Source organism: Pelodiscus sinensis, chromosome 30 (assembly GCF_049634645.1).
Source record: "Pelodiscus sinensis isolate JC-2024 chromosome 30, ASM4963464v1, whole genome shotgun sequence".
Classification (NCBI taxonomy): domain Eukaryota; kingdom Metazoa; phylum Chordata; order Testudines; family Trionychidae; genus Pelodiscus; species Pelodiscus sinensis.
The window spans coordinates 4,843,295-4,863,139 of NC_134740.1; the positions used below are offsets into that span (position 1 = coordinate 4,843,295).

Below are 19,845 nucleotides of genomic sequence, written 5' to 3' on the forward strand. Positions count from 1 at the left end.
CCAGGGGGGACCCAGCCCACAAGCTGGGCAGCATCAGGCTGGCAGAGCGCTCTGCTCGGGACACTCCTGGGGCGGCGGGGGGGGGGGGGCGGGTAGTGGCAGGCGAGTTTGCTGTGTCCACGCTCCCTTTCTCGGCCGGGGCCAGTCGGGGCAGCCTCTCTGGCCCCTCCTCTGACCCTGCCTGGGGCCTGAGGTGCCGTCACCTTCCCCTCCAGCTGCTCTGCAGGCTCCTGAGAGGCTGCTGGCTCGGACACAGCAGCCAGCCCCTTCTAAACCAGGTCAGGATTTCCCTGCTTCCGGGCGCCTCGCTGCTCCAGTACCTGGGGCTGCAGAAGGGGCTCATGCTGAGGAGAAGCCTTTTCTCACGGCTGTTAGAGACCCAGCTGCCCAAAGAGCTAGACAGCTGTGATAGACTTAAATAGGAATTGAAATGTTTAGTTATTAATGCAGAATTTTGTTTAAAAATTAATTACAATATAATTCAAATAAAAATTATCCAACTAAATTAAGTTTCTATCAAATTTACCCAATTCACACTTAATATGAAAATAGCTTTCAACTTGCGAATTTTATGCTTTTTTCTATTTTTTCTCCCAAAGAGGGGCCCCTGAAATTGTGCTACCCTGGGCCCGACAAAACTCTCATAGGCCCCTGTTTAGATCCTTGCTCAAGAGGCTTTTTGTGCGCAAAACGGGCCAGTGTAGCCAGATCCTTCTTGCGCAAAAGCCTGTGCCCCCAAAATGGCGGCTCATTAGATATGCAAATGAGGTGCCGGGATATTCCTCGCTTAGTCTCATTTGTATATTGCTTGTGCAAAAAAGAAGGCGGTGTAGACATAGTCTAGGTGCGACACTCAATCAGAAGCGGTGATTTTATTAACTTAAAACCGAAACTAACGTTCCCCTGGCGCCCCCAGTGCTCCGAAGGGGGTAACACACCTTCCCACGCGGCTACCAGGAACCAAGCGCAGCCTAACTGCCCGTCTCCTTCCCGCGGCTCGGGAGCCCAGCTGGTCACCTCACCTGGAGGCTGCAGGTTGTCTGCGCTGCAGTAGAACCGGCAGAGGCAGGCGGCTTTAAACAGGAAACTGCCGCCTCTGGCCGCACATCCCAGCCCCTCACAAAGCCGTTCCGCCCTTCTCCCTGCTGAAATCCTTCCGCCGCGCTCTAGCGAGCTGGCCTCGCAGCACCGGGTCCCTGCGCGGGAAGGGGCGCGAAGAAGCCACGTGGGAACGAACGAGTCCCTTGAACCAGGCGAGCCGGGCCGTGGGAACAGGGCTCCCGCCTCAAGGGGCCTGGAAGAGGCAGCCAGCGATGTCCGCCCCGCAGGCTCAGTGGGACCTTGCAAACCGCACGGGGAGGGGGGACGTTGCTAGGCAACGAAAGGGTTAAAATCTCCCCCGGGTTTGTATTTCACCCACCGCAGCTTGTTCTCCGCTCTGTACCCAGCGCCGGGTTGTTTGTGTCTCTGCTGCTCCCGCTAGGCGCCGCGGGTTCTGCAGCCTGGGTTTTTGTAGGAGCGTCAATAGGTTTCGTGTCGCTGTGTCTCGCACAGTAATAGCGGGCGGTGTCCTCGGGCTTCAGGCCGGTCATTTGCAGGTGCAGCAGGTTGTTGGGATTGTCCCTGGAGATGGTGAATCGGCCTTTCACGGCATCAAGGTACTGTATATCACCCCCGCCACCAGCGATATAAGCGAGCCACTCCAGCCCCTTCCCGGGAGCCTGCCGGATCCAGCTCATGTAGTAATCGCTGAAGGTGAAGCCGGAGGCTTTGCAGGAGAGGCGCAGAGAGTCTCCGGGCTTCTTCACATCCCCTCCGGACTCCACCAGCTCCTGAGACCGGGCACCTGGGAACAAAGGCGCGACAGAAGCATTAATATCAAACATGAAACAAAATCTCTGTCCCTCTCTCCAGCGTATTTAGCTAGAAAATACCTGGCAAAGCTGCCACCACGAACACTAAGTAGACCCAAAATTTCATGTTCCCAGTTGCTGGGGGGCAGAGCAGGCTGGTAACTGCACAGACACCGGAGGCTGCGGGGTGTCTCTCTGGGTGCAGCCTAGGGAGAGAGAGACACCGATTTAAGCAGGCCCCGGTCACCGCCATTTGCATATTCCCCTCCTTATCAGAGACACAAACGCCTTCCCTTAACGAGCCGAGTCACTGCCCTGGAGTCTCCGGCAGAAGGAGTCTCCTCCCCCCTCCCGGTGTGTTTGTGCAGCGCCTGGCACAGCGCGGGGGGTCCCGATGGGCTCTCACAGCTCTGGGGAGACACCGAGAAATGACGTCACTTAGCTCGTCATGAATGTCTAGGGGTTCCTGGGGATCGGCTGTGGTGAAGGGAAATATTTTCCCAGGCGTTAGTGGGTTTCGGCTCACTGGGGGGATCCGTGTTTGTTGGGAGCCCGGAGGCGCGAACATTTCCCCTCTCGGGTCAGGTTCGGCGGGATTTGCAGCTCCAGGCCTGGGGGCTCCGGGCGGTTTAGTGCGATTCTTCCTCCTTTACGCCGCTTGGGACACGCGAGCCCCAGTTCGCACCGTGTCTGTAACTCCCCCCCATCGCTTCCCGCTGCGCTCGGTGAGTTCGATGCGGTGAGTGGCCCAAGCCGCTGGCCCATTTCTGGCCGCTCACCGGGACTGGGATGCGCAGCCGCAGCGAGGCACCTGCTTTGTCCCCGTCACACTCCCCCTCACTGGGGAACCCACATTTCTACCCCGGCCCCTTCTCTGCGACGCTCCCAACGCCTGCCCCGTGCGGACCGCGACTCACCAGCGCCCCCTGCCAGAGAATTTCTCCCCCGCAGCCTCAGGCGGGTTTTGTCCGGGCGCAGGTAGGAATCAGTGATCAGTCTTCAGGAGTGAGGGGTCAGCGAGTCTGGGACTGTCCCTGCTCCCCCCCCTTCAACCCCCAGTCAGTGTCTGCTCAGCCAGGCCCTGGGAGCAATGGCCCCGGCTCACACGCCGGGCGGTATCAGCCCGGGGAAGGGCGGTGTCTGACGGCGCTTTGCTGCCAGAAGCGTTTTCCAACCCACGTGGCATTTCTGCTCCTCAGATCACTAGTTCCTCCTCCCTTGGGACGGAAATCTCCGCGGGGGACGTGGTGGGACGGGGCAGCGGGGCAGCGCCTGGCTCCCTCGGGCACCTTTGAGATTCCAGGCCTAATTCACTCGGGGAAATCCAACGTTCTCCGCCTCCCTGAGCCCCCTAGAGACCAAGGGGCGGAATCAATCCCGGAGCCAGGCCCGATATGGGACGGAGCCTCCCCCGTTCCCTGCCCGGCTCGGCTCCCCCGGAATTCTGCAGGCGCCCGAGCGCACCTGGAACCGACATTTGGCAGGAAACGTTCCCCGGGCACCGACCCGGACACAGAGACGTGCCCCTGCCCGGCGATTGCAAAGTATCTGGCAAGCGGGGCGGGCCACTTGCTACTTCCCTGTTGGGTTCATTCCTCCTGACGCACCTGCCATTGGCCGCTGCCGGCAAACAGGACTGTGGGCTAGAAGGACCTCGGGTCTGACCCAACGTGGCCACTCCTATGGTTGCAGCTCTGGGCAGGGGATGGCGTTCCAGTCACTTGTCGGAGACATGATAAAGGAACTCCTAGATACATCAACAGCTCAGGGGTCAGGCCGAGAGTTGTGAGTACAAATCCTCCTAAAGCCTCAGGGACAGTGTCTACTTTTAAGTGTACCTAGATCCCTAGTGTGCAACAGGCTCACCTCTAATCTCTCTTCGGCTGCTTGTGTGTGGCTAGGTCGCAAGTTCAGAATTCGTTGGACGCAGCGGTTCTAGACGGTGATTGATCCTGCAGTGAGGGCAGGGGAGTTGATGGTCTTTGCAGGGCCCTTCCAGTTCCAATGTTCGAGTCTATAGGTCCCGCTTCCAGCCTGGCGAGGCGAACACCTCCCGCGGCAGAGGGACACTGGGCTGGCGGCTGCTCCTCTCTGGGGCTAGTAACGCCAGACCGGTTCTCCGCGCGGTTAGTTTCAGTCCAGGTTTTCCTAGGCTCCCTCTCACTGTGTGTATCTGGAGCAGGGATACAGGGCGGTGTCTGCGGGCTGCAGACCGCTCAGCTGCAAGGACACTACAGCACTGTCACTGCTGCCCCCAGGCGGCTCAAGGCGGAGGTGCAGGCTGGGTTCTTGTAGAATCTCTACCAGGTTCTGTGTCGCTGTGTGTGCGGAACAGTAATAGCGGGAGTTGTCCTCCGGTTTCCCTAACCCAGCCCGTGCTGCAGCTGTTCCATTTTCACCTACGCAACCCTATGGGCCATAATCTTAGAACCCTTAACTGAGTACTGGGCACAGATGTAAGTTTTGCCTCATCTCAAAAATGATCTCTCGGCATTAGGAAAGGTAAAGAAAAGGGCAACACAACTGAGGAGGGGTTTGGAATAGGCCCCATGTGAGGAGAGATTAAAAAGACTAGGACTTTTCATCTTAGAAGAGAGGAGACTAAGGGGAGATATGCTAGAGGTCTATAAAATCATGACTGCTGTGGAAAAGGTGAATAAAGAAAAGTTATTTACTTATTCCCAAAATATAAGAATTAGGGGTCACCAAATGAAATCAATAGGCAGCAGATTAAAACAAAGAAAAGGAAGTTTTTCTTCATTCAGCACACAGTCAACCTCTGGAACTCCTTGCTAGAGGATGTGGTGAAGGCTAGGACTTTAATAGGGTTCCAAAAAGAGCTAGCGAGATTCATGGGTTAGGTCCACGAATGGCTATTAGCCAGAATGGGTAGGAATGGTGCCCCTAGTCTCTGTTTGTCTGGAAATGGGTGAGAGGGGAGGGATCAGTGAGGATTACCTCTTGTGTACTCTCCCTCTGGGGCACCTGGCACTGGCCACTTTTTGCAGACAAGATACTGGGCTAAATGGACATTTGGTCTGATCCAATGTAGGAGTTCTTATGTTCTTAACTCTCTGCAAGCTTTGCACAGGGCCTCTTGGACCTCTCTGTTTCTCAGGGCGTAGATGAGTGGATTGACCAGGGGCGTCAGGATGGTGTAGGAGACAGAGAGAACTTTCTTGAAGTCGCTCAGGAGGTCGGTGGTCGGGAACATGTAGGCAATCAGGAGAGCTCCATAGTAAATGCTCACCACAATGAGGTGGGAGGAGCAGGTGGAAAAGGCCTTTTGCCTCCCAATGGTAGAGCGGATTCTGAGGATGGTCCTGAGAATGCAGATGTAGGACCCTAAGGTGAGCACGAAGGGGACTAGTAAGACAATCAAGGCGACTGTGAATGCCAACATGTCCATCAGCAGAGGGTCATTGCAGGAGAGTTTTACAAGGGGAATAAAGTCACAAAAGAAATGGTCGATACTGTTGGGGCCACAGAAAGTTAACTGGGATATTGAGACTGTGGTTATACCACAAGCAATGAAGCCGCCTATCCAAGATCCCAAGGCAAGCTGTAGGCAAGACCTACCACTCATCCGGGCTGCGTAGTGCAGGGGGTTGCATATGGCTAGATACCGGTCGTAGGACATCACTGATAGGAGGAGGCATTCTGAGCCTGCCAGAGCACCAAAGAAGTAAAATTGTGTGAGACACCCTGTGAAGGAAATTGTCCAGTCCCCAGTCAGGAGCCCGGCCAGCAGCTGGAGCAGGAGGGTGGAGCTGTAGCAGATCTCCAAGCAGGACAAGTTGCACAGGAAGAAGTACATGGGGGTGTGGAGGTGTCGATCAGCCACAACCAACACTATGACGAGGATGTTTCCAACCATGGTCACCAGGTAGATCACGAGAAAGAGCAGGAAGAGAGGAACCTGCAGGCCAGGAAGATCCCCGAATCCCAGGAGGATAAATTCTGTGACAGATGTTTGGTTTCCTTGTCTCTGGCTTGTCATGGGGTGTGTCTGTGGGACAGAGACAGGGTCACTGGGAGCAATAACTAACATTCATTGCAATACGGCAGCCTGTGGTGCTGGACTTGGACAGGGGGTACAGACTCCCTGATGGATGTGACAGACGCTGGCTCAGACAGTCACTCCAGTCACTGCCTGGTGGCTCAAAGCTGAACGAGGGAGGGGGAGATCGGCTGGAGGGAATATTTGACAGGGAGCTCCAGCAGAGAAACCAGCCAAGCAAGCGGGCCTGGGACTTGTAAGGGCCGGGTGAGGAGCTTCCCTTTGGCCTGGCCCCCGGTTCTCCTCCTATGGATAGAAAGCAGCAGGGCACATGTAGAGGAGCGTGGACGGCCCTTCCTTAACCAGAACAACAATGTCTCCAGTGCCAGCCTCATTCGGTCCTCACAAAGCAAAGCCTGGGTCTGACTCAGCTCTGGGGGACTCATGGACACATACAAATAAGGCCAAAGAGGGTGGGGGAGAGTCAGGAGTGCTGCCCAATCAGCATAGCTTGTACAGGACAGCGAGACCAGGACACTTGGACCAGAAACAACCTGGTCCTAGTGCATCCCATTTTTATAAGAAAAATTCCAGAGACATCCGGAAAACTATTAATTAAGCACTTTTGCAATATTTTGGCCCAGCAAAATGTATCCTAAATATTGACATAATAGGTATCGTACACGATATGCAGTTGATTGGTAGTTATGACTAGAACCACCAAGTCTCGCTTTGCTATAAATTGGGTTTAGTAAGAAGAATCGATGGGAGGGAATAAGCAGGAATGACCCACAGGTTTTGCTTTTGCTGTAACTAGAAATAATGGAGCCCTTCACCATACCCAGCATTCAAAGGAACCTCCTGCCTGGTACTGTAGGTAGCAGGTACAACCAAACTAGGTTTAATTATTGTAGGTAAGGCTCCACCTTGAATGTGCAAGCAGGTGTGGTTGTCCTATCCCAAAAAATCTACACTAAGTATGGAAAAGGTGCCGAGGGGGCAATAAAACACGAGGGGCTGGGAAACAGTTTCAAATGAGGGGAGAAGAAAAACATCGAAATTGCGCAGTTATAGATAGTCTGTGAAATCATGAATGATCATCTACTGCAGGGGTGGGCACTAAAACTGGGCCATTTCACCAGGGTTAGCCCCTGCTGGGCTGCCGCCGCCATATTTACCTGCACCGCCCCTGGTCCTGGAGATCGCAGCTCCCAGTGGCCAGGAACGGCGATCCGTGGCCAATGGATGCTGTGCTCCCCGTACCTGAGGCGGTGCAGGTAGATATGGTGGGGCCGGGACCTACAGGGGTTAACCCCCAGAGACCGAACCCAGCCACAGGCCAGTATTTGCCCACCTCTGCCCCAGGAACATGTCCAGCCTTGATTTAAATCTCAGCAGAGAAGGAGAATCCCCCACATGACTCGGCGGGTTATTCGGATGGCTCACTCCCCTCACTATCCAAACTGGGAACCTTTGCTCCAATCTCTGTTTTTCTAGCTTCTATTTCCAGCCATTTCATCACGTGACATTTCGGTTTGCTGGACCCAGCTCTGTGTTCCCCGGGTAGGTACCTACAGGCCAGGATCAAATTACCCAGCCACCTTCTCCTTGCTGAGAGGAGCGTATGGAGACTGTTACTGCAAGGAAACTGCCCAGAGCTTCAGCCACTCTTCTGGCTCATTTCTGAACACGCCTTAATTTCTCGGAAGCTTTTTTCAGATGGGCACCGCAAAACGGGACGTGGGATTTCTGCATGTGCCAAATCCAGGGGAGAAAGGACACCTCTTCTCCTAGTAACTATTCCCCTGATTTAACAGCCAAGAAAGCAGTCAGCCTGTTAGGTCACAGCGTGACCCCCGCACCTGCTGGGTGTGGTTCATTGTCCCAGCTAGTGGCACCGACACCACCTACTGTGAGTGAGCGAGAATGAGCTCGCTCTACAGCCTCAGTGAGGACCCAGCTGTTCTTTTCCTCAAGCAGTAGCGGTTCTGAACCCTTTTCGGTCCACACACCCCTTGGTCTCACCAAACACATCACCTATCCCGCTGGGTGATAATATTTTTTATAACTAAATTCAATACATTACCTATACTTGAACATACGCGAACATCACGTACCCCCTGACACGGCTTCATGCGCCCCTTGGGGGTCCATGGACCCCAGGTTCAGAACCCCCGCAGTAGAGCCTCATGCCCAGGTTCAGTTCTGCCTGTCGGAGTCTCGTGTTCTGCTGGTTTTTCACCAGGACCCTGGAGATTTTTTTTCAAACCCACTTTTCCTTAAGACTCATCCTAGAACATCTCACACAAAACACTTTCAAATGCCCCATTGCCGCTCATGCGCTTTACACGGAACAATATTTTTCAGCATTTCAAGGCTGGCAAACCTTTCCATGAAAATATATTCAGAATCCCACCATGATAGATGTAGAGAATAAAATATTTTATCAGTGACAACAAGAAACCTGTTTAATACAACCACTATGTGTGACCTCAGAAACTCTGAAGCTTTTAATGATTCCAAATTTATTCTAAAAGATGTACTTTCATTGTATCAGGAAAATACAATGTGTAAAAATATCAGTGCCCTACAGCTACCCCTCTCGGACTGCCTTTCATTTTTTCTGCCCCCAAATTAGTTGCCAAATAAAGATTGAATCTTCTCTCAGCATCACATAAACCATACCACTGTATGGTAATTTCACAACTCAACCCACAATTTGGATTTTAAATAGAGGATATATTCAAGAAAGACATCCAGACTCAATGTAAACAGTTCATGTGACGGCATATTTACCACCTCTTTCATCCCAACCCTAACCCTAACTCAATTGTTAACAACTCCCACTCTTTAAAACATGCACCTTACCTCTTGTTTCAATGTGTCTAACTTCAGTTTCCAACCAGGGGATTTTTTTTTTGCTAGATGAAGCAGTTTTGAACTCTCAGAAATCTGTTCCCCGCAAAGTCTTCTCTCCGCCTGTTCTTAAATAATCTGTTTGGATTGAACTTCACTGCTACATTTTTTCCTCCGCCTTTCTGTATTCCTTGCTAAATTCTTTTTCTATTTCTCTTTAATTGAGCAACAACATCAACACAGCAGCCAAAGTGCCACTTACGTGTGCCTTGTAGTGACAGACTCAAGGAACTCAATCCATTCCGAAATGTCTTGGTTGCTCGTACGTAGCACCTACATCAGGAGTAAATTGGATCTTCTAACAGAGACATTCAAAAATGCCGCACTGAATGGTGGTTGAAAGAAGACAAATTCACACTAGACATAAGATGCACGTTTTAACATTGAAGATAATTAACAATTTACCGAGGATTGTGATAGATTCCTCATAATGGACTGCTTTTAAATTAAAAGTGGATTTTTTTCTAAAAGTTCTGCTGTAGGAGTTTTTTTCCAGTGAAGTGTTACACAGGATTTTAGCCTAGAGATCAAAACGGTCCCTTCTTGTCCATGAAATTGAGAGCCATGGAACATCAAAGCGTAGGAATAGGTCTGCATAGTTATACAGATCTCACCTTTTCAGACTGGCTGTGATTCAGATGCTGTAATCACAAATTAAGTAAATGCCTCTCTTATTTTCCAAATTACTCTCTGTCAGTCTTTGTTGCTCTACCTATCATGTTGCCTCTGCCCATCTGGGAAATAAACTTTGCCTGCATCCGTTCTATAAATACGTTTTTTAAAGTGGGATGGTTTCATCTGGGCTCTGCCAATACCAGTGGGAAATTACAAATGGAAAAAGTTTCCTAGGACTTGTTGAGCTATGTAAACAAATTGAACAGAAAAATGGTCATCTTCTTTAAGGATCACATTTTCAAAAAAACCTAAAGAAATTATGTACAAACCTCCCATGGAATTCAGATGCTCAAATCCCATAGGAATCTTTGGAAATCCCACTCTGTAATTTGAAAACAGACGTCGGTGATTAATTTTTTTTTTTTAATTTCTCACTTTTTTATTTTTTTTTCATTATTTTTCCCCCCATCAAAGTTTGGAAGAATGTTCTGAGAACACACTGGAAAATATTTCCCTTCAACAGTCACCAATTCGTTATCCATTTTGCAAGCACTTCTATGGATTGCATTCTTAAGCACACAAACTGTAGGAGTTGTAGCAAATGAGTGTGTGTCAGGGTACCTGTGTGAATGAAGGTGTTCAGTGACCTCGCAAGTGAAAAATATATTTGAGGTTGAAATTAATTTACCTTCCTGAAAGCAAAAGTAAAAAAAAAAAACTTGCAAAACTCTTCTTAGATCAAATTCACCCCTGAAATGCATTGCTTCAAGTTTTACTGTTTTGAGAAACAACAGTCAGTTTCGCACATACTGAATAGGAAATGACTCAAAAGTAATGGACCACAAGCCAAATATGAGCCAGCAGTGTTACATGGCAAACATGATTCTGCGATGCATGAACATGAGTGTTGTGAGCAAGACACAAGAAGTCATTCTTCCGCTCTACACTGCACTGAGACAAATTGTTCTCCTTGGCCTCTGATGATAGGACAAGAAGCAATGGGCTTAAACGGCAGCAAGGAAGGTTTAGGTTGGACATTAGTAAAAATGTCTTAATTGTCAGGTTGGTTAAACACTGGAATAAGTTGCCTAGGGAGGCTGTGGAATCCCCATCTCTGGAGATATTTAAGAGCAAGTTAGACAGACACGTGTCAGGGACTGTCTAGAATGTACTGGGTCCTGCTGGGAGGGCAGGGGACTGGACTCAATGACCTCTCGAGGTCCCTTCCAGTGCTAGAGTTCTATGAAGAAGGGGTTGGTGCGAGGACAGTGGAACAGCCTGGGACAAGACTCTCCCAACATGTAAACCAGTGTTTAATTAGGAACTGAACTATTTTTCTGCATCAGGGGAAGCAAAAGAGACAATTAGCCAAGGCACATGGAAGGCAAGTGCCTCTATGCAAGTCCCGCTGGGCATTGTTAGCTCCAAAGCTCTGGAGACAAAACCAGTCAGCGGGGGAAAGGCTGGTGCTGGGCAGTCATGAAAAGTGTGAAGACATCAGAGGATACAAACTTCAGGATACGCTGAGTGGGGTCCCAGTGGGCCAGGCTGGGATTGCTCTGCTGGGGCAAATGGCAAAGAAGGGGGCAGACAGTCCCCCAAACTGTCAGGCTGATATTTAGATTGTTCAAACGGGGGAGCGAAAAGCTTCTGCAGGACTTTGCTGGTACCCAGGAGCCAGAAACACAGTTCCCTTAAATCAGTGCTGACCAACCAGTCCATCGGGATCTACCAGTAGATCCTGGAGCCTCTGGCAGGGGATCCCGACTGGTTTGGCCAGGAAGCTCTCAAGTGCTGGCACTAAAATTGCTCGTCCACCCACTGTCGTGCTGCTCCTGCCCTCTGCCTTGGAGCGCTCCCTTGGGAGCCTCCTGCTTGCTGGGCAGGTGTGGGAGGGGGAAGAGGAAAGGAGCTGATGTCAGGGTGTCCCTCCTCCACCCTCTCTGTGTGGGTTCAGGAGAAGGGGATGGCGGGAGCTTGGCAATGCAAATCTCTGCCACGCTCACAGTCCGTGTCTCTGTCATTTCTCTCTCTCACACACACAGACACAGACACTGCCCTTCCCTCTCGTCTCTGGTCCCATCATGTATGCGGGGAGGGGATGGGAAGGGGGGGAGGGGAGGTTACCACTTTCACTGCTTGCAAAGTGGGTTAGTTTGGGTTTGGCTGGGCTGTGCAGACATCACTTTCATTTCTCTGGGTTGTTTAAATGTGACTCTGAGCAGTGAGCTCTAAAATGCCAAACCTGCCACGTCTGGAGTCATTATCCCCGTGGCAACTGCTGCTCCTGGGTGTGGCTGGCATGTCCCTGCAGCCCCTGAGAGGCAGAGCAGGGAGTCGCCACACGCTGTCCTTCCCTGCGGACACCACTCCTGCAGCTCCCATTGATCAATATCAGGGAGCTGTGGCATCAGAGTCTGTAGCTGAGGGGCAGCACCTCAAACCATTGAGCCACTGCTGTAATTGCCAGCTGCTGTGAGGAGGGCCGTGGGACCAGAGCAGGCGTGAGTCTGACCTGGCTCTGCTGCTCCATCCCTGGGCCAGCTGTCCCCAGCCATTCCCAGGCTATGTCTACACTGGTGGATTCTTGCACAAGAACACGTCCACACTGCCATGTGCTTTTGAGGAAGAACATCCATGGCAGTGTGGATGCTCACTTGTGCAAGAAAGCTCTGATGGCCATTTTACCCATAGGGATTTCTCGCGCAAGAAACCCCTGCCACGCGTCCACACAGCCCTCTTGCACAAGAGCTCTTACACTTGTTAGAACAGAGTGTAGCTCTTGCGCAAGAAGCCCTCTCTTCCCACACTTGAAGCTATATCTAAACCTGTGGGTTCTTGCAAAAGAAGAGCCGTTCTTCTGCAGAGTGTCCACACTGCCCACCCACTGTTGTGCAAGAAGATTTACACTACGGCTTAGTAAAAGACGACCTCTTGCACAAGAGCTATGCTCTTTTCTTACAAGTGTAAGTTTTCTTGCGCAAGAAGGCAGTGTGGTTGCACAGCAGGGGTTTCTTCACAAGAAAGCCCTATGGCTAAAATGGCCATCAGAGCTTTCTTCTGCAAGGGTATGTCTACACTAGCCCCCTAGTTCGAATTAGGGAGTCTAATGTAGGCATTCGAAGTTGCAAATGAAGCCCGGGATTTTAATATCTCGGGCTTGATTTGCATCTTCCCATCTGGTTGCCATTTTTCAATCCCCCTAGTCCGAATTAACTACCCACGATTACACACGGCAGTGAAACATTAACTTGAACTAAGTCCTTAGTTCGAGTTAACTGTTACACTTCCTGGAATGAGGTCATCCATGTGTAGCCCCTGACAATAGAGGCTAGAGACACCTTCCCTGCCTATTCTGTATAAGAGGCAATGATGGACCAATCCTCCATGAATTTATGTAGCTCTTTTTTTCAACCCTGTTAAAGTCCTGAGCTTCACACCATCCTCTGGCAAGGAGTTCCACAAGTTGACTGTGCCTTGCATGCAGAAAAACTTCTCTTTGCTTGTTTTAAACCTGCTGCCTCCTATTAATGTCATTTGATGGCCCCTAGTTCAACTTCTTTGGGAGTTAGTTCCCTGGCGTACAGCCCAGTGGCCAATACCAGGGTGACAGAGCAGGAGCTGCAGACTCGGTCTGGCATATCCAATTTCCCCGCAAGAGGCTTCTACAGAGCTGGGCGAACAGGGCCAGGGCCACAGGTTTCTTTTCTCACTTCTCAGGCAGGCTCCTGACCCCAGGCCCTGCTTGGGTGTGGTGCTGAGGTGTGGCAGGGAAAACTCCCCTTTCCTACAGATCATGGGAAGCTAGTTGCATTCCTCAGCCGGGGACAATTGACCATTCAGCTGCTGAGTTGCCACTTGACTTCAAAATGACTCATGGACACTGACACTGTCACAGCCAAGTCCTGGCCAGTCACAGCCCCTTGGGGGTTTTGGAACCAAGAGCATAGAGCAGGGACAGAAACCACCTGGGTTCATCACTGACCTCCAGTGAGGTGCAGGGACCCCAGAGCAGCACAGTCACTAGCGAGCAACCAGCCGGCCTGTCAAGCGCTGCAGTGTCGGACATGGCTCCATTCGCCACCTCTGGTGACGGGCTCTAATGACCATTTATACCCCATTTTAATCTGCCTTTAGTGGCTGAATGTGGGTGATGTAGCCTAGAAGTTTCCTGTCCCTTCCCGGCTCAGTATCAGCGTCTGTGGGGGACATTTTCACACACACTTCAGTGAATCTCGAAAGGAGTCGGTTTAATTTCAGCGAGGCAGAGACTGCTCAGCCCTGGCGATGAAGCCCCTTTGAAAATGGGATCCAAGCTCCCCAGTCACTTAGATGTTCATTAATATGACACCTGAACTGAACTGTTACAGACTCTGACAGGACAGGGACCTGGCTGTTCCTTTCCAAGGGCAGCAGGAGGTTTGTTTCCAGACCGGGCAAGCTCAGCGAACCATGCTGAGATTGTCAAACCTGCTTAAGGGAGTCGGATGAGAATTTTGTGCCTAAACCACTTAGGCAGCTCTGACAAACTCAGCCACACAGCGTGTTCCTGGGATCCGTGTGTTATTTCTTGAGAGCCAGCGCAGCCCTCGCCCGCCACAGAGGGATTTGCTTTAGGGCTTAAAGTTTCTCCCCTCTCCGGGACTTCACCTTTGAGACTAGAAGTTTGCACCTGCCGGTATCATCCAGAAACAGACCAAACACCAACCTCCCTCGCCGGTGACGTTCCCTGTGGGGCTGGCACCTGGGGAGGCGGCCCCTGCCCGCACCAGGCTATACAGCTCAGCGGGGAAGATTTTCCACAATTGGCGCAGGGCTGAGGCGTGGGGCGCGTCACCGGACAGGGCGAAGGAGCCTCGGTCGCTGCTCTGGGCTCCGACGTTCCATTGACCGGACCCGGGGCGCAGGGGAACGCGCCGGGCAGAGCAGACAGACGGAGGAACCTGCCTCTGGCCCTGAGACGCTGCGTGCGGAGGTGGGAGCCGGGATCCCGTTGCTGCCTGACCTGCCTTGGAGGTAAATCAGCCGTTTCCTCCCGGCTCCCTGCCGCTCCAGGGTTGTGAAGCAACGTGGGTTTGGTAGGACACTAGCGGAGGCGGGGTGGATGGGGCTATGGGCGCTGGTCTCTAACAGTTCCCCGCCCCCAAAGGCGAGGATTTCAGATCACCAAAGAGCTTTCAGCTCACAAGTTCCCTCGCTCCCATCACCCTGGTATCTGGGCTCCGCACTCTCTGGAACGTGTCTCTCCTGCCCCATCCCCCTGAGGTGCTACGAGACCAGTTTGGCAGATGGGCACACGGCGTGTAGAGGGACCGATCTCTGGAGGAGTTTGGGCAGCTACTGGTGGAAATCAATGGGTGCATGGTATCTCCCCCACTCTGGCATTGAGCCCCATTCTGAGACAGTGATGGAGCCTTGCTAATGGGCCCAGTGAATCCTAGAGAGAGGTGGGAGCAAAGCTGGGGCGGGATTCATAGAATCACAGGAGACTATAAATGAAAGGAACCTAGAGAGGTCATCGAATCCAGTCCCCTGCCCTCATGGCAGGACCCAGTACCGTCTAGACCACCCCTGAGAGACATTTATCTAACCTGCTCTTAAAGAACTCCAAAGATGGAGATTCCACAACCTTCCTAGGCAAGATACTGCAGTGTTTAAGCACCTTGATAGTTAGGGAGTTTTTCCTAATGTCAACCCTAAACCTCCCTTGTCCAGTTTAAGCCTGTTCTTCTTGTCCTATCCTCACAGACCAAGGAGAATTTTTTTTCTCCCTCCTCCCTGTGAAATTCTTTTAGATAGCTGAAAACTGCTCTCAAGACCCCTCTCAGTCTTCACCTTTCCAAGCTAAAGAAGCCCAATTATTTCAGTCTTCCCTCATAGCTCCTGTTGTCTAGACCTTTCATCATTCTTGTTGCTCTTCTCTTGACCCTCTCCAATTTCTTCACATCTTTCTTGAAATGTGGTGCCCAGAACTGGACACAATTCTCCAACTGAGGCCTCACCAGCGCAGAGTAGAGCAGAAGAATGATCTCTCTGTCTTGCTTGCAACACTCCTGTTAATGACTCCCAGAATCATGTTTGCTTTTTCTGCAACAGCATCACACTGTTGACTCATATTTAGCTTGTGGTCCACTATGACCCCTACATGGCTTTTTGCAGGCCTCCTTCCTAGACAGTCGTTTCCCATTCTGAATCTGCGAAATGGATTATTTCATCCCAAGTGGAATACATTTCATTTGTCCTTATTAAACTTCATCCTATTTACCTCAGACCATTTCTCCAGTTCATCCAAATCATTTTGAATTATGACCCTATCCTCCACAGCAGTTGCAACCCCTCCCAGTTTCATAGCATCCGGCGGGGAGGTAAAACACTGACAAGAGAAATGCCAGCCCTTGACCCACGCAGCCTCCCTCCTTGCTCCTCCCAAGGAGGACCAAAGGGGTGGGACACAGACCCTGACTCACCCCCCCCCCAATGGAACATGATTTCTAGGAGGTGCCATCGGGGTTTGCACGGTGGGTGTCTCTGTGTCTGTGGAGGAGAAGGGTGGAGTGGGAAGGGGGTTGGTAATGGGGTGTGACGTAGTGGGGGTACCCAGCTGGTTTCTATGCTGCTGGCTCTGGGGTAACCCCCACTGGCTGCCGTGGGTACCACGACCCAGCAAAACAGGATGAGTCACTATGCAAACCAGTGGCCAGACACCCCCCATGGAGAGGAACAAAGGAAGGTGGAATGCTGCCCTGGCTGGGGGGCAGGGCGGGAAGAGGGTTAGTGAGTTGCTGGCTGGAAGCATGAAGGAGACAGCCTAGGGAAGGGGACTGGAGTTTAGGGGCCCAGTCTCCCCCATCTCAAGGGGGCCTGAGGCATCCTAGCCCAGCTCTGTGACCAGATTCCATCTGTGCTGTGCTGTATCCTGGAGAGGCAATAAACTTCCTCTATTCCACCGGCTGGTGCGGTCTGTTTGTGCCATTTCGGGGTGCAGGAGACGGGGGCCCCCAACGCGCCGTCACATGGGGGAATGGGGCACTGGAAATAGGGGAATGAGGAACAGAGACCCAGGCAGGGCTCTGCATGATTGGAGCCTGGGTACAGAGCAGAGGGACAGGGGAGGCCATTGGTGTGTGTGGCTGGGGGTTACAAGAAGGGGTCTGTTGGGTGAATAGCTGTAGTTGGGGAGAGGGAAACTGTTGGCCCACAGAGATGCACCCGACCGGTGGGCATGGCCTGGGAATCCACCTGCTTGGACACTGGCCCCCACTATCTGCACTTCAGACTGTGCCCTGCTGCTTTCTGCCTAAAGGGGCAGAACCAGGGTGCAGGGAAGCCCCTCACACCAGCCCTTATGGGTCCCAGGACCGCTTGCTTGGTTTATTTCTCTGCTGGAGCGTCCTGTGAAATATCCCCTCCTGGCTGATCTCTCCAGTGGAACGGCCCCTCCCTCATTCAGCTTTTAGCCACCAGGCAGTGATGGGAGTGACTGTCTGATCTGGTGTCTGGCACATCTGTCAGGGTGTCTGTATTCCCCGTCTGAGCCCAAGGCCACAGGATTTGAGTGCCTGGTGCCAGCTTTCAAGACGCTCCACAGGGTGCAGAGACACGGTCTGTTTCACCTGGGCTCTGCTCAGAAATCGAGAGACGGCGATTCCCTTCCCCACCCTCCATTCCCCACTTGGCTGCTGTGCCAGGGCTGGCAGCGGGAGGCAATGAAGACAAGGCTGCCATATTACAATGAATGTTAGTTACTGCTCACAGTGTCCCTCTTTGTGCCCCACAGACACACCCCATGGCAAGCCAGGGACAAGGGAACCAAACATCCAACACAGAATTTATCCTCCTGGGATTCAGGGACCTTCCTGGCCTGCAGGTTCCTCTCTTCCTGCTCTTTCTCGTGATCTACCTGATGACCATGGCCGGGAACATCCTCATCCTGGCGCTGGTTGTGGCCCATCGGCACCTTCACACCCCCATGTACTTCTTCCTGGGCAACTTGTCGTGCTTGGAGATCGGCTACAGCTCCACCCTCCTGCCTCAGCTTCTAGCCGGGCTCCTGGCTGGGGACTGGACAATTTCCTTCACTGGGTGCCTCACACAATATTATTTCTTCGGTGCTCTGCTGGTCACAGAATGCCTCCTCCTATCAGTGATGTCCTACGACCGGTATCTAGCCATATGCAACCCGCTGCACTACACAGCCCGGATGAGTGGCAGGTCTTGCCTCCAGCTTGCCGGGGGATCATGGACAGGTGGATTCCTTGCTTGTAGTATAACCACAGTGTCAATAACCCAGTTAACCTTCTGTGGCCCCAACACTATCGACCATTTCCTTTGTGACTTTATTCCCCTTGTAAAACTCTCCTGCAATGACCCTCTGCTGATGGACACGTTGGCGTTCTCAATGTGCTTGATTTTCTCACTGGTCCCCTTCCTGCTCACCTCGGTGTCCTACATCTGCATCATCAGCACCATCCTCAGAATCCCCTCCACCACTGGGAGGCAAAAGGCCTTTTCCACCTGCTCCTCCCACCTCATCGTGGTGAGTGTTTACTATGGAGCGCTCCTGATTGCCTACATGTTCCCGACCACCGACCTCCTGAGCGACTTCAAGAAAGTTCTTTCAGTCTCCTACACCGTCCTGACGCCCCTGGTCAACCCACTCATCTACGCCCTGAGAAACAGGGAGGTCCAGGAGGCCCTGTGCAAAACTTGCAGGAAATTAAGGTTTCCAAGATACTGGCCCATTGGGTTGCTTAGGTGACAATGGAATAGCTGCAGCATGGGCGGGGTTAGGGCCAGTATCAAAGCCGACCAAATAGAAGGTTTTATTTCCACTCCCATCTGTGACCTTCTTGCCCTGCACTTGTAGAGTCACAGTCTAGTGAGCAACGGGGGTGCAGGGACCTTTTCCAAACCCTTGCTCCGTTATAGTTAGGACCAATGGCCAATGCTACTGGGGAAGTACCAGCAGGCTGCAAGGGACATGAACTGGTGGCTCTGTGAAATGAAAAGAGCTGGAGAGATTGAGCCCAGAGAGAGGTGCAGGCGTCGGTCGCATGCTCTGTGCCTTGGGCCAGCTCTGCACCGAGAGCCAGCAGGGAGCATGTGACCGGTCCAATAAGACACTGACCAGGGGTAGCCAACCCGTTTGAGATGAAGAGCCACAATAGCAGTGGAGACAGTGTGAAGAGCGGGGACAAAGTTGTTGAGAAAAAAACAAACCACCACCACCACGCGGCGGGGGGGAATAGATGTTGGTACTTCCATCCCAGGGCACGGCTTCTCTCTCTTTTTTTTGGTTAACAACTTTTCCCCGGGGTCTTTTTTTGAGGGGAGCGGGGGGGGGGGGGGAGTGGGAAGGGAGCTCAACGACTTTGTGCTGGCCTTTCATGCTGTCACCACTGCTATTGTACCTCACAAAAAATACAGTGGGAAGGGGTGAGAGGTGCCAGCTCTGGGAGGGAATCTGGATGCAGGAGGAAGTAGAGAAGAGGATGCTGGCTCAAGGGGTCCCAGGCTGCACAGTTTTGGTGTCAGGGGGAGGGTTGGGGTTGTGTGGGTAGGGTAAACTGAGGCAGCCCTAAATGTGCTAGTAGGCCTCTAAACAGCATAACTCCATTTTAGGATTAAGGCCTGGGAACACCACAGTCAGGATAAGAGCTGCAGACAGTAAAAGACCCTGGGCACCATAGCAACCACGTTCTAAAACACTCGAACAGGGTCTCAGTTGGTAACGTGACACATTTTGCTTGAGATAAAATTTGCTTAAACTGTCTTGCTTCACTCCTAGATAATAAGCCTGAGATCCAAGCGCTGCACCAACTCAAGGCCATACCCGCTTGCTATAGCAACATCATCATCTATGCAGACTAAAATGTTATTACTGTTTTGCTGACATGTTTTGGCATTTAAACAATAACCACCCGTATATTAATTAATAAGTTGTTACTTTGCAATGGACAGAGATATTATGTAATCTTTAGTAGTTCTATTGGCTTATGTGCTCATTTGGTCTTGCTGCTAGACCTAGCAAATCATTTCTCCTCTGTCCACCTGCTAACTATATAACCTATTGTATTGTGTTAATTAACCAGTGTTCACCAGGGTAACCCCTGCGTGTCACTCCATCAGCTGGTGAATAATAAATCCTCCGCTTGTTTTCACCTGCATCCAGAGTGTCCTGGATTATTTCCAACAGTGTGCAAGCTGCAGGCTTGTAGCAGTGAAAGTGCAGGAGTCTGGGCTGGGGTACATGAGGGGCTCAGGGCAGGGAGGCTGGGCAGGGACGGATGAGGGTTTTGTGGGGCCCAGGATGGCACAATTTTGCGCCCCCCCCCCTTTTGGAGAAAAAACAGAAAAAAGGCATCAAATGTGCAAATTGAAGCTATTTGCATATTAAATGTGAATTGAGTAAATTTGATATAAACTTAAATTTACTTGGATAATTTTTGTTTTAATGATATT

At 51.7% G+C, this 19,845-nt stretch overlaps 2 protein-coding genes across 2 annotated transcripts; one reads left to right on the forward strand and one right to left on the reverse strand.

The window, feature by feature from the left end:
- Window positions 1-4,911: 4,911 nt before the first annotated feature.
- LOC142821130 (olfactory receptor 10A7-like) lies at window positions 4,912-5,853 on the reverse strand. The gene has a single exon (XM_075911929.1). It carries the CDS (start codon window positions 5,851-5,853, stop codon window positions 4,912-4,914), a length of 942 nt encoding a protein of 313 aa, XP_075768044.1.
- An 11,197-nt stretch (window positions 5,854-17,050) lies between these two features.
- On the forward strand, window positions 17,051-18,286 carry LOC102457575 (olfactory receptor 6F1-like). The gene has a single exon (XM_006112338.2). It carries the CDS (start codon window positions 17,120-17,122, stop codon window positions 18,140-18,142), a length of 1,023 nt encoding a protein of 340 aa, XP_006112400.2. The 5' UTR covers window positions 17,051-17,119; the 3' UTR covers window positions 18,143-18,286.
- Window positions 18,287-19,845: the final 1,559 nt, after the last annotated feature.

Coding starts and splice junctions, on each gene's coding strand:
- LOC142821130 (XM_075911929.1), bottom strand. CDS start 5,853: ATGACAAGCCAGAGACAAGGAAACCAAACATCTGTCACAGAATTTATC.
- LOC102457575 (XM_006112338.2), top strand. CDS start 17,120: ATGTTAGTTACTGCTCACAGTGTCCCTCTTTGTGCCCCACAGACACAC.